At 36.3% G+C, this 12,710-nt stretch overlaps 1 protein-coding gene across 1 annotated transcript; it reads left to right on the top strand.

Moving 5' to 3' along the window:
• Nucleotides 1-10,517: 10,517 nt before the first annotated feature.
• Nucleotides 10,518-11,746, top strand: LOC113781714. Its single transcript, XM_027327688.1, has 2 exons — nt 10,518-10,579; nt 10,662-11,746. Exons 1-2 carry the CDS (start codon nt 10,571-10,573, stop codon nt 11,484-11,486), a joined length of 834 nt encoding a protein of 277 aa, XP_027183489.1. The 5' UTR covers nt 10,518-10,570; the 3' UTR covers nt 11,487-11,746.
• Nucleotides 11,747-12,710: the final 964 nt, after the last annotated feature.

The raw sequence follows: 12,710 nt of genomic DNA, 5'->3' as shown, positions 1-12,710 counted from the left end.
CCATCTATAATGTAGTTTTAGATGTTTTGTTAGAAGAGAAGATAAATAATTGAAATTCTCTCTCAGGAAAAAAAAAAAATAAGAGCAACTTATTTAGGGTGAGGAATATTGGGTAAATTATAGATATCTGTGGCTAGGAAAAGGTTTCTAGAGTATTTTTTTTATTGTCAGATTCAAGTTCGAATTTTATACCTGACAATTGCGGTTATGAAAAGTGTGAGGAGGGATGAGACGATAAACAAAACAAATTATAAATAGAGTTATTCACAAAAAAATTAGAAAAAAGAAAGAAATACAAATAGAGTTTTTTTTTTTTTGAGGGAAAATACAAATAGAGAGTTAAAGTTCACTTTTGTAATTCGCACAATCATCTGATTTTTCTATCGCGTCAATCAAGGATCTTCAACTTTCTTCGTTGAACCTCCAATCCACAGCAAAAGATGTCACATCATTCTTCAATTTTGAAACCTATAGAAATGCCTACCTTGAAATCCATTACTAACACATTCTATAGTAATTTTTGGGAGGTAATGTACCTACTTTAATTATTGAAATATACCAACCCTAAGGGCCAAGAGGATACTTCTTTAGACGTGACATTTTCTACTTGTATCTTTGTCGTACATAAACTTGTCTGCACATAGCTTCTTTAGCATGAGATTTGAGTCTGAAAACAAATTGGATTTCCTTTAAAGAACACCAATTCTAAGGAGTTAAAAAAAAAAAAAGCATTAAGGCCTCGTTTGGATTGCATTTTTCTGAATTTTTTGTAGAAAAATTTTGTTTGTTACATACAAGAAATTTATATAAAATTTTCATGAAAGAGATTTGGTTTTTATGGTTATAGTAATTTGGTAGTTACACTACTATTTATGGTGGTTATGAGTAGTAATATTGGCAAAATGTGATTAAGTGATCAGAATAAAAATTAATTTTCTTAAGGTTAAAATTAAAAATTCAAAAGATGACAAAAAAGTGTTTACACCAAGAGTCATTAGATACTCGGGCATCTGTACAATGAGGAGGCTTTATCTCCCGAAGTATAAATTTGTATTTCTATCTATCAATAAGAGTGTATATAGCACTAAAATATTAAGAATTAACACATTATGCTAAGAATCACATAATCAGCTAAAAGCAGTTAAGATAATAATATATTTAAGTATTCAACTATAAAATATAGACCGTGGAACAGTAAATTTTTTTTTAAAAAAAAGGAAAAATGACCAATTTAGTCCCTGACCTTTTTTTCCCATCGATTTCATCCCTTACTATTATTTTTAGTCAATTTGATCCCTAAACTTATATTGCTGTTCCAATTAAGGATCTCAGCAATAGCGTCACTACATAAATTCGATCAAGCTCTTAATTGAGCAACCAAAAAGGGGTATTTTGGGAACTTTTGTGAAGATGAATAGATTTGAAGTAGGTTGAAGTAGTTGCTACTGAAGACGTTTTTACTCTTTTGTTACGCAGATGGAAATTTGTCTTTGGTCCTGTTTGGTATTAACAAATGGCTGGAATATGTGATTAGGATTAGCTTCATTTTGTCTCTTGTCCAAATTCCATATTTTGTAGTGGTAGGACTTGGATTGCAAGGGTTATTTGTCATCTTCAAAACATTATGTAGTTTGGAACACCTATTCCATATGAATGAAATTATGTTAGTTGGTGACTATATATCACATTGTTCCATTTGAAAGCGTTCGTAATGTTCATACTCGAGCAAATATTTTGTTCAATTTTTGTATTGGTCATTAGTTATGGAATTCTTCCAATTCAGCCAACAATAACGAAATAACATTGCATTTGACACCAAAAATTCACTTAACTAAGCTTGGAATTCAAAACTATTACAAATACTGAACAATTCAAATCCAAAACTTATCATTACCTCGACAAAAACTCAGGAATTACTTCATTTTAAAAGTATAGCATTACAACTTTAAGATACAGTGTTCAAAACTAATGCAACATCTTCAATTCCAGCAAACCTTACTTCTGCCTTTGCTTGCCTTCAAGTACAACAAAAACTAAATGCAGCAACAGACACAAGCCAAGAACAATATTTTCACTTTTGCCTTCAACTTGTTGATTTCAATCTTCAATTCTGCATTTTCCCTCTCGCCACTTCTCATGTCCCTCAAAATTGCACCCATTATATTCTTCATTTTTTGGGGTATGAGCGGATCATACCTCCAAAAAAAAAAAAATTACAGGCACCACATTTCTGCATTCATTACCATTTCATAATCAAAATTCAATCAATATATCAATAGATCCTAACATTTAGCACGCACAAAAAATTATCCCATAATTTTTGCAGCCATGAAACCTTCTTATCCCGGCATACAAATTTGATCTTAACTAGTTTCCTTCCTCGATGAAAGAAAATCTTGTCTTGAAAATTTTACGTATTTACTCAACAGGCAATAGAACGGTAAAACGGATGTTTCTTTGCTTCATGTCCTTGGCACACTGCTCAATTCATCCCGACTTAACAAACACAAACGTTTATATACATGTTTTAATAGCAGATCTTCATCTCCTACGGTTTGTGAGGATCATTACCATTAAGATTTTGGTAGTCATTTCAGGATTAATATAGACACCAAACAAGTTTTGATCATTGTTCCGACCCTTAATTGTATTTAACAATAGGACACTGCTGGTAGAATCGAACCAATCACTAGACATTGCCATCGTTCAGCAGGAAACTTAGCACATGGTGCATGACGGTCCGCGCAGGAGATGACCTTGTGCTATCGTTGCCCTGTGGTGATCCCGTTAAAATGACGAAAAAAAGGTTCTACAGCTGGAATGCCATGGTACTGTTGATTCTCATACGTTCCAGCATTTTCCTTTCTTTTTTTTTTCTCCCACAGTTTTTATTAGAAATGTGTCAGCAAATAAAAGAAGCCACATAGGTGCCTGATAAAGTCCCGCCTTAGCAAATCCCATAAGACTACTAGGAGGCATAAACCGCGCGGTGCTCGGCAGAAAAATATCATCATGCATGCCCAGTTAGGCGTAAATTATTTAAACCTGTAGTATGGCTTTATATCTATTGAAGTAATGGTGGTATAAATGGTAGGAGCAAGTAATAAAGTTCTAATGCTAAAAAAAAATAAATTAAGCATTTGAATGACAGCTATGTACAAATCTTCATTTGGTATTTATTTTGATTAGTGACGAACGATGTTGAGAGCACAAAAAAAAAATTTTTTGTTCAAGCATGATTTTGTTATAATAGAAGGCTCCTATCCAAGACAATTGCAGCCTAAATTACCAAATCATTTTTTGGGTTCAGCGAGTGACCAATTCCTTTGAAAATTATAGGTGCCTGTTGCACATATTTAAGAGAACATTCAATTACTTGAACAAGCTAACTGTGAGAAGTTTTCTTTCCCCAGGATAATTTGAATAAGTGCATCAGAGATAATCAGTGTATGATCTCTCTTAGTCCCTGAGACAGCACAGCTTGTATGATCAACAACCACAGCAGAAGGATATTATGAAATGGGGCAGGCGGTGGTGGGTGCTTCAGCGCTAGGAGCCATATCTTCCAAAAGCCAAAAGAACCACGCCTTTTATACTCCAACTGCACTCCAGAAGAACAAGACAAAACATCATTGTAGCTGAAATCCAGAGGTGTTGGGGGGAGGAGGAGCGAGCCATGGTACTGGTGCATTATGAAGTTAATACCACAATGTTGAGTTAAGAAAGCCGCTGCAGGTATTTTAAGTTCCTTAGATAATTCAAGCACAAAAGGCAGCAATGTGTCGTAGATGATGTAGTCAGTTGGCTCCCCTAAAGCTTCATGTATACTTCTGGATGAGTTCAAGAATTGATTTTGAGCCAACATCTTCGAAGCGAGCCATGGAGGTTGGGACATTGTCTTTCGTGAAGAAGCCACCATCATCATTACCGTCCGTTATCAAATCAATCTGGACCATGGTTCAAAGTCGCGGTCGTGGTCATGGTCGCGGCCCGGAACGTTCCACATCGATTTTGGCATATCAGTCGCGGTCTCGGTGAGACGCAAATTTTAAAGTATTTAATATTCTAAAAATTGTTAATAATATAAAAAAAGTATGCTAAACAAAAATAATAAAAAATGACAAAAGAAATGGCCGAGTCAATCCGTCACGGTGTAACTCGGCCGATTTCTCGTCTTGACTCGGGATAACTCGGTGTGACCCGGCCGAGTCAATCCGTCGCGGTGACGTCTCGGCTGATTTCTCGACGAGTCAAGTATCTCGGTATCGTTTCTTCACAGTATCGTATCGGTAGGGGCCGAGACGGTGACGACTCGGCCGAGACTTCGAACCATGATCTGGACTTCTTCTGACTTTATATCCATTGTTTTGGAGATGAATTTGCTAATTGTAAGTGTGGTTTTCAGCCCCACTACGTACCAAAGACTTGCATATATAGCTGAAGAACAGGATTAATGTGGCCGGACCGTTGGGCAGGATAGCCAAAACATGAGCCCTGTATTCATGCTTTTTGATCTCCATCACTCGCTGTAAAGCTACTGAACAGAAACATCACAGAAGAAGGAAAAACTAAGCTAATTACACATGTCAGAAGTGAATTGAGAAAACTCTTGGTACATAATTTGGTAAGAAAATCTGGAAGGTATGAAGTTCATGAATGGCCTAGATAATCGATCAGTATAATCTGAGTAACGCATGGTAGTAGTTACTGCTAGTAAAAATAGGAGTAGAAAATTGGTTTTTCATGTTTTAAGGAATGTCCAGTTGCCAATCAAAGAAGTACTACTAATTAGAATATATCTTAGTACAAAACCTGAATAACAACTTGATCTGTCCAATTTAAAGTCTCATACATATCTGTCATTTTTGAATATCCAAAAATATTTGTATGGCTAATCTTATTTTGAAGTGAAAATCACAATAATTTTGGCCAAATATCACAACAACTTGGTGCATGCATATGCAATAATGTTCCTTAAACACGTTTAACATTTTTTTTTTGCCTTTAAAACTAAAGCTAAGAAATCAAATGTAACCCTCATTAATTCTCCAGCTTCAAGGCTGAAAAGTAATACAAAAACAGCCAGTCTCCCACCTAGTAAGCTCCATCCAGCATAAAAGAAGGTACGACAACAACGGAGAAGAAAGTAAGTGCAGCGGTTATTATTTTTTACCAATGTTTTCTTGTCAGCTACGAAGCTAAACGGCGTTGCATCAATTGACCAAAAACACATTCAGCAGCCAAAACACAAAACGCCATCGTGCCACTTATTTACGACACACATGCAGCACGTGGTGACGACAAAGACGAAACTCAGCTAAAGAGGTCTTCGGCTCTTGTACTCGGCTCTGACTTGATCGATATTGGCCAATTCAGATAAGTGATATATGATATTGATCGATATATTCAAATTAATTTGGAGTCGATTTATATATATATTTTAAATTATACTTTTTTTTATAACTTTTTTTATTTTTAATAATTTTTTCACATTTTTTGAATTATGCATATCATTCGAAATTCAACTATTCTGTCGTGACGGATGTAGAACAATTGAGAACGTGACGCAACTGCAGTGGCGAACCATGCTTATACTATTTATGTTGAAGAGCGAGATACTGGGTTTGTTTGGATAGGGTATTATTTGAAATATTATTTGAAATAATTACTGTAGCATTTTTTGTGATGTGATCGATGTATATAAGATAAAAAGATAATTAAAAAGATAAAAAATTATATTAAAAATTGTAATGATAATATCAGCAAATATATTTGACCAAATAATCTGCTGTCCAAACAAACCCGCTGTTTATGCTGAATACTCATCCCCGCCCACCTCTACCCCCAGCCCCCAACACACACACAAAAAGGGCAAAAAAAAAAAAAAAGACGAACCTAATCAGCAATGGCTGGCTGGGGGCACGTGCGAGCACCCTCCGCAAGTGAAACAGCCGACGTGGGCAATGGTGACGCGTGGCAGAAGCACAAATCGGAGCCTGGGACTTGGAAAGTAGTGCCGCTACGTTCCGGAACGACACATGTCACTTCCTTCGTTGCTGATCGGGAACGACACAAATCAGAGCATGCTTGCTTGGTAGTATTTGTACAACTTTGCCGCCTCACCTTCCTTGCTGGGTTGGGTTTGTATGGCTTTTCCTCTTCCATTCAACTCTTTTTCTTTTACGACTACCAGTATAATAACCTCGGATGCTTCTGGCCTCCTACTACTACCACTATCATCTTCTTCTACTACTACTGCTACTAGTAGCTATGGATATGGAGTGCGGCGAGGAGGAGGCGTGTAAAACAACTTCTGGGGATTCGGAGGAGAAAATGATCACCTTAGAGTTGGAGGCCGCGGAAGCTTTGGCGGGTTTAGCCTATTCCGCCATGCCCCACCAACAACCGGAATCCCCACCAGTGATCAACTACGGGTCTTCCTCATTCCCACCACAAATACCATCACAGCCGCCCTCTACCTGTGATCTAACTCCTCAGGTTCTATTCTTATATTTAGTTTGGTTCATCTGGATGCTACTCTGTCTGGGCTGGATGCTTTTGTTCACTACTACTAGTCTGTTACGGTTACTACCAGTTTGTAATGCTAGACGGCTAACAGTAGCATGAAGTTTTACTTACTCGACTGTTTACTACGTATACTGTTACTATTAGTACTTAAGGTGCAATGCGCATTTTTTTATAGCTGATAATTAGGGATGGGCACCTGCCCGGCGGGAAGCTGATGGGGCGGGGGAGGGGCGGGCCGGCGGCATTAAAAAATGGGGCGGTGGGCGGGGAAGTATAGCCCTATCTCCGCCCGTTATCCGTTGAAAAAAATTAAATATGTATATTAAATATTGTTTGATTTGATTAATTATAAACTTATAATAATAATACTATTAATTATAAGTATTATATAATATATATTAGTATATAAAATATAATTAATTATATTAATAATTATACATGTCTATTAATAGAAATTATTAATTAGTTATACTGAATTTATTAATAAATTTATACTAATTTCTAATTACAGTTAATATAATAATACTTTTTTTCTTCCAAAAAAACACAATAACAGTGGGCGGAGGAGATGATGCTCCCATGGGAGAAGTAGGGCGGGGTGGGGGGAGCGGGGGTTGGACTAGTGGCCCTCGCCCCACCCTGTTGCTATTCCTACCGGTAATTCGGGTGGAAAAGCTAGCTACTTGGTAGTATTTAAGAAGACAAATGACAATAAATATGTCTAGCTGCCATTCATGAGCATGCGTACCAATAAACCTCCTAATTGCAATAAATTTTGATTAGGAATTAATGTTTGGACGATAACGTTATTCTATTCTTGACGTGATATTTAACTGGTTACATGATTTTGACTCTTCGAATCAATATGTCTAATGATCCATGAATGCAAAACTAATTTGCCTGCACTGAAGAATAAATTTTGATTAGGAATTAATATTTGGACGATAACTTTATTCTATTCTTGATGAGATATTTAATGGTTTATATGATTTTGATTCTTTCAATCGATACATGTCTAATGATTCATGAATGCAAAACTAAAGCCTTGTTTGGCAGATAAGTTTTTTGCCAAATTTGTCTGCTATAAGTTTTTTAAAAACTTTAACTATAGTAATTTCAAAAAACTTTTCAAAATTTTTAAACTACACGCTTCAAAAAATTTTTTAAAAAAAAACACACTTCAAAAATATTTTAAAAAAATTTCTACAGTAAACTACAGTAAATTTTAAACAAACATCCAAAAAACTTACTTGCCAAACGGGGCCTAATTTGTCCGCATTGAAGAATCGTTTTACGTGCTTGAAGCTTTCAAGTAAATCATAAATTTTTACTTTTAAACTGTATTTGATTTCGCTTGAATTGCTCTAATTGTATTGATAATTTCCGTTCATTATTTGAAGTAGAAGTAGCAACGTCAAGTACTTAAAAATCAACCAATGGAAGTTGTGTAGTTTTACTGCACTTGAGACACATACACCTAAGTTAAGAAATAACTCTCCATGCTTGTACAACACAAAGATCCTATTACTATTAGACTAAGTCCTACTACGTAGATGGTCTAGGGTGGATCTTAAAACGACTTTGCCATTCATTAGGGGGATGACATACGGGATTAAGCTGCTCATTACCCGTAGATTCTCTCTTAAATATCGTCGCTAGTTTGCACCTTATACAAATCATTAACTACAAGGTTATTGATTACAAAGGTGCCTTGAAGCGGAATGCCATCCCCCCATCCTTCTTTCTTTTCCTTGCATTATCTGCGCTTGTCTTCATGGTTTTCCAATTTCCATTTTTATGGTGGAAAGGGAAATTTTCTTATATTCAGAGGGGCTATAATCACTATTCATTGGAGCAGATGGTTTCTTATTATTCGAGTTGACTGTAGATTCGTAGAAATATCTCTCTTTACTATGTTTGTTCTTTATCTTTAGAGCTCCAAATGGTGCATAATTGAGCGTCTTTTGTTTTATAGCAGGGTCAGGCAATTGTCATCAAGGAACCTTCCGAAAGGGTATCAAATGTGATCACTAGAACAGTAAAAGATGAGAAAAATGATGAATTTAAAGCAGGAGGCTTGTCGTGTTCCACCAGTTATTTTTCTGTTGGTTGTAGCAAGTCAAGGCAATCTTTAACTGAGGTACCTAGCGTTAAAGATCGTTTATTTTCTTCTCCCTTCTCCCCTCTTCCTCGAACTCAAAAGAAATGGATGATATTACTCCTTTTTAATTGGGCTTAAATGCAGATTGAAAAGGAAACACGAAGGCTTCGTCGTGTATTGGCAAATAGAGAATCAGCGAGGCAGACAATTCGGCGTAGGCAGGTAAATGCAGTGGTTAACTTTTCTGCTTGAGATCATTACAAATGTTACTACATTTTTGTACATCTGGCTTAGAGGCATTTCTGCGATGAGTTTGAATAAATTATAGAAGCTTTCAATCCATAGAAATTCAAGATGTAGCACTTACGGATATGCTATATTTATACGCTTGTTAGGGTTAAGCAGTGAGGAGCTTATTTGCTGCTATTGTCATTTTTAAACAAAAGCAAATACTTTTCTAGAAGGGTAAATTACACTTTATCCTCCTCTGGTTTAGTGTTTTTTTACATAACCTCTCTATGATTTTAAAAGCTATACATAACCTTCTCATGGTTTGGATTAAAGTGTTAAAGTGACAGAAATAGTCATTCGTAACGGAACTTTTTAAAGTATTGAAATTACACTTATAAATGCATGACACACTAACACCGTATAATTTTTATATTTTACCATATAACCCCCTTGTTGTTTGATACATTACCATATAACCCTCTTATAGTTCTCAAAAAATATATATATATATATAACCCCTTTGGTTAATAAATAATTTTCAACTTTACATAAAGGTTATTTTTGACATTTTAGGTGATTCCGTTATGAATAATCATTTCCGTCACTTTGACACTTTAATCCAAATCATGAGGAGGTTATGTATAGCTTTTGAAATCATAGGAGATTATGTGAAAAAACACTAAACCACAGGAGGTAAAGTGTAATTTGCCCTTTCTAGAGTCATTTATTTATATGTGGTTAAGAGCTTGAAAACAAAGTTATTTTTGGAAATACTAGACTCGAGCAATTCTTCAGCATTGTCCCAAGTAGGATTAGTGTTTTAGTAGGATTACAATGCTTGAGTGCTCAGATTGTAAATTATATCAAATATGAAGTTGCAATGATGTTGGATCGGGTCATCATAGAAAAACATTGTGAAGTGGGCAAATTTTGAAGGGTTTAACCAATCTGGAGCCCATTTACCTATTTTTCTATGGTGATTGTTACCAGTTTTGCCATCGTAATATCAGGTTGTGCATATAGTTTGTGTTCTGCGTTCAAGTAAAATCTAGTTGCTGTGAAGTGTTCGATGATAAAATTATTACTAGGTAAGTTGGCTCAATAACATGGCTCTACATTCTGCCGTAGAGTTCTGATGTCTTTGACTGCTCAGCCGTATCGTTTGTATATTTAGTTGATATCTGGTAAATGAAACAACAACGGTACGATTATTTTTTATACAGAAAAACGTTTTATATTGATTCTCCTACTCAAGTCTTTTGCATGGACAGTGTACTGCAAGACTTTGATATGTTCTGAGGGCGTCACAGAATATTTTATACATCAGATTACCTTATACATCAGATTACCTGTGATGTGCTGTTCTCTCTATCTATCATCACCATTTGTCAAAGTTGCATTTTCCTCCAGTTAATTTGGTTTTTGCAGTCTATAATTCGATCAATGTCATCTGTTCGTTTGCTCTTCCAGGCTATGTTTGAGGAGTTAACTAGAAAAGCAGCAAATCTGACACTGGAGAATGAGAATTTGAAGAAGGTGGGTGGTCATTTCAGCATGTCCTTTTGTATAGCTTTAACTTAGATGGAGAATTCCTTGAATCTCTAATATATCTTGTTATTTATTTATATTTTGGGTTATATTTTTTATGAGAAGAAAAAGGAGCTGGCGGCGAAGGAGTATGATTCACTAAAAAACACAAATGATTACTTGATGGAACAGGTGCTGCATTTTGTTTCTGAGAGGAGTTTTTAATCTGTGCAAGTGTAATATTTGAACTTCGATCTGTGTTTCTATTTTGCAGATGGCCAAAATGGTGAAGCCCAAGTCGGAGGAAATCACAGGAGAATCAAACTTTAACTGCGGAGGATGTTCTGTATCTGCATGTTCAAGAACTGCATCTCCTATTGTTCCACTTCACTGGCCATCAGCAGTTCAACCTCTAGATGCTACCCTGTTTCGAAGCAGATCTCTATGTGATATTGCAAATCCATCGCTTTTTGCCATGACACATGCATCAAGGCCGGAATTATTGTCTGATCAAAGAGAATCTGCGATGGTTGCTAATCCAGGAGCTTTGTTATACGTACTGCCATTCCCTTGTTTCTTTCCTCTGCATTCCCTAACAAATGCTCTTCGCCTGCCGTCCCCTCCTCAAAACGATGGACGAAATCAAACTTATTCAAATAATCAGTGCACAGCAAGTTCTTCCATGAAAAACAGTCTGCATGGAGAGGATGACCAAGCCTGTTTATCCTTGAAAGTCAAAACAGAAGCTTCTAATTCAATCTCCGTTGATGATGTCCATCAGGCTGGATTTGGATACCCTCCAGACGGTGGTGGTAACATTGGAGGAACTTATCCTGATAGGATGGTTCTCATGCCGACACCCTTGAGGTGTGTCAGGCCGGCAACTAGTTTGCGCGTAGGACTTAGTACTGCTGCAAGGAGAAATGACACTTTAACCAAGGCGGAGGTTGTTGCATCTTCTGCCGGACAAAGAGAAAAAGGTGCATCGGAAGAGCATCAAGAGCCAGTGGTTTACACCAGGAAAATGTCAGAGGATGCAACCACTGCTGCAGAAGCCAGGAGGAGGAGAAAAGAATTGATGAAACTGAAAATCCCGTAGGTTGGTCATTAACATTGTAATTTTTGTAATAGTAGGGTCTGAAGTTGCAGGCTTCAAAGGGTTTATCGAATTTTCCGGCAACAAGAGGCTATCAGGATTGAAAGCAAACGGGGGACCAATTCAGAGGAGAAGATTAAAGAAAGGGCAAACTCTGAAGTGGCTCTAGCGTTTCCTGGACTTTTTGAGGTTGAATCTCATGCTTTTGGCTCCAAGTTTTCACTTGAGGTTGAATAAATAAAATCTTTTGGAATGAAACATCAGCTTTGGGCGAGCATAGTATAAACATCAGCATTAGTAGAAGTCTGTTCTTCTAACTGGGGCAAAAAAAAAAAGTGAAGCCTATTTTGTTTCAAATTTCTTACAGAAATGTCTAGCTGCCGAGTCGAGGAGCATTGAGATATCAGGCTCTACAGGATAGCCTCTTCTCGCTGAAATCCTCTTAGTGACTGGTATCACAGTGCTCCTGAACGCTGTAGCTAGAGCAATTGAAATTAAGAATATGTATGATAATCAGACTGATTATATAGGGAGCAAACAAAGAAAAGAGGAGATTAAGGAGTATGAGTACCGGTTAGTGTTTGGGGGACTAATTGGTCTATCATATCATGTTGCTGGACTGGCTTCAATCAGTATGGCAGCCAATCCAACTAAACGGGAAAACTGCTACTACATGTTAGCGGTATAGGTGGCGACGTCCCATTACAAGTCATGCAAACACACCCGCACAGTGGCAAATGATTTTTGCATATAAGATTTTGCTTCCAAGCTTTACTCATGCAGCCTTGCGATGCACTGATCGAAAAAGGAATTCGGAGCCACCAACTTCATCTTTATGGAATTTGGAAGTACAGCAAAAAGAATATTCATAAGAAGCAATCATTTCTTTTTTTAACCCCTTTTCTTCAACACGGACGTTTAATCCATAATCAAATTAAATACCAATTGAAATTCCCTAAACACGACTGATTTCGAGTTCAATTCGGAACTTTGAAATCGGTAAAAACGGAAAGCTCAAAGGAAATCGAAAATTCTAATTTTGAATTGTACGAATTAGGTTTGAATTCCATATCATGTTTTCCCAAATAAAAAATTCCAAACAAATAAAAAATTCCTTCGAAATCAGTAAATCAAGTACCTATTTTGAATTCAAATTCTTATACATAATATACATATGCATATATATATATATATATATATTAATACATCTACGTAATATAAAATATT

The sequence above is a fragment of the Coffea eugenioides genome, chromosome 8 (genome assembly GCF_003713205.1).
Source record: "Coffea eugenioides isolate CCC68of chromosome 8, Ceug_1.0, whole genome shotgun sequence".
NCBI lineage: Eukaryota > Viridiplantae > Streptophyta > Magnoliopsida > Gentianales > Rubiaceae > Coffea > Coffea eugenioides.
Note: the sequence above shows the minus strand (reverse complement) of the source record. Positions and strands in the feature narration are given on the sequence as shown.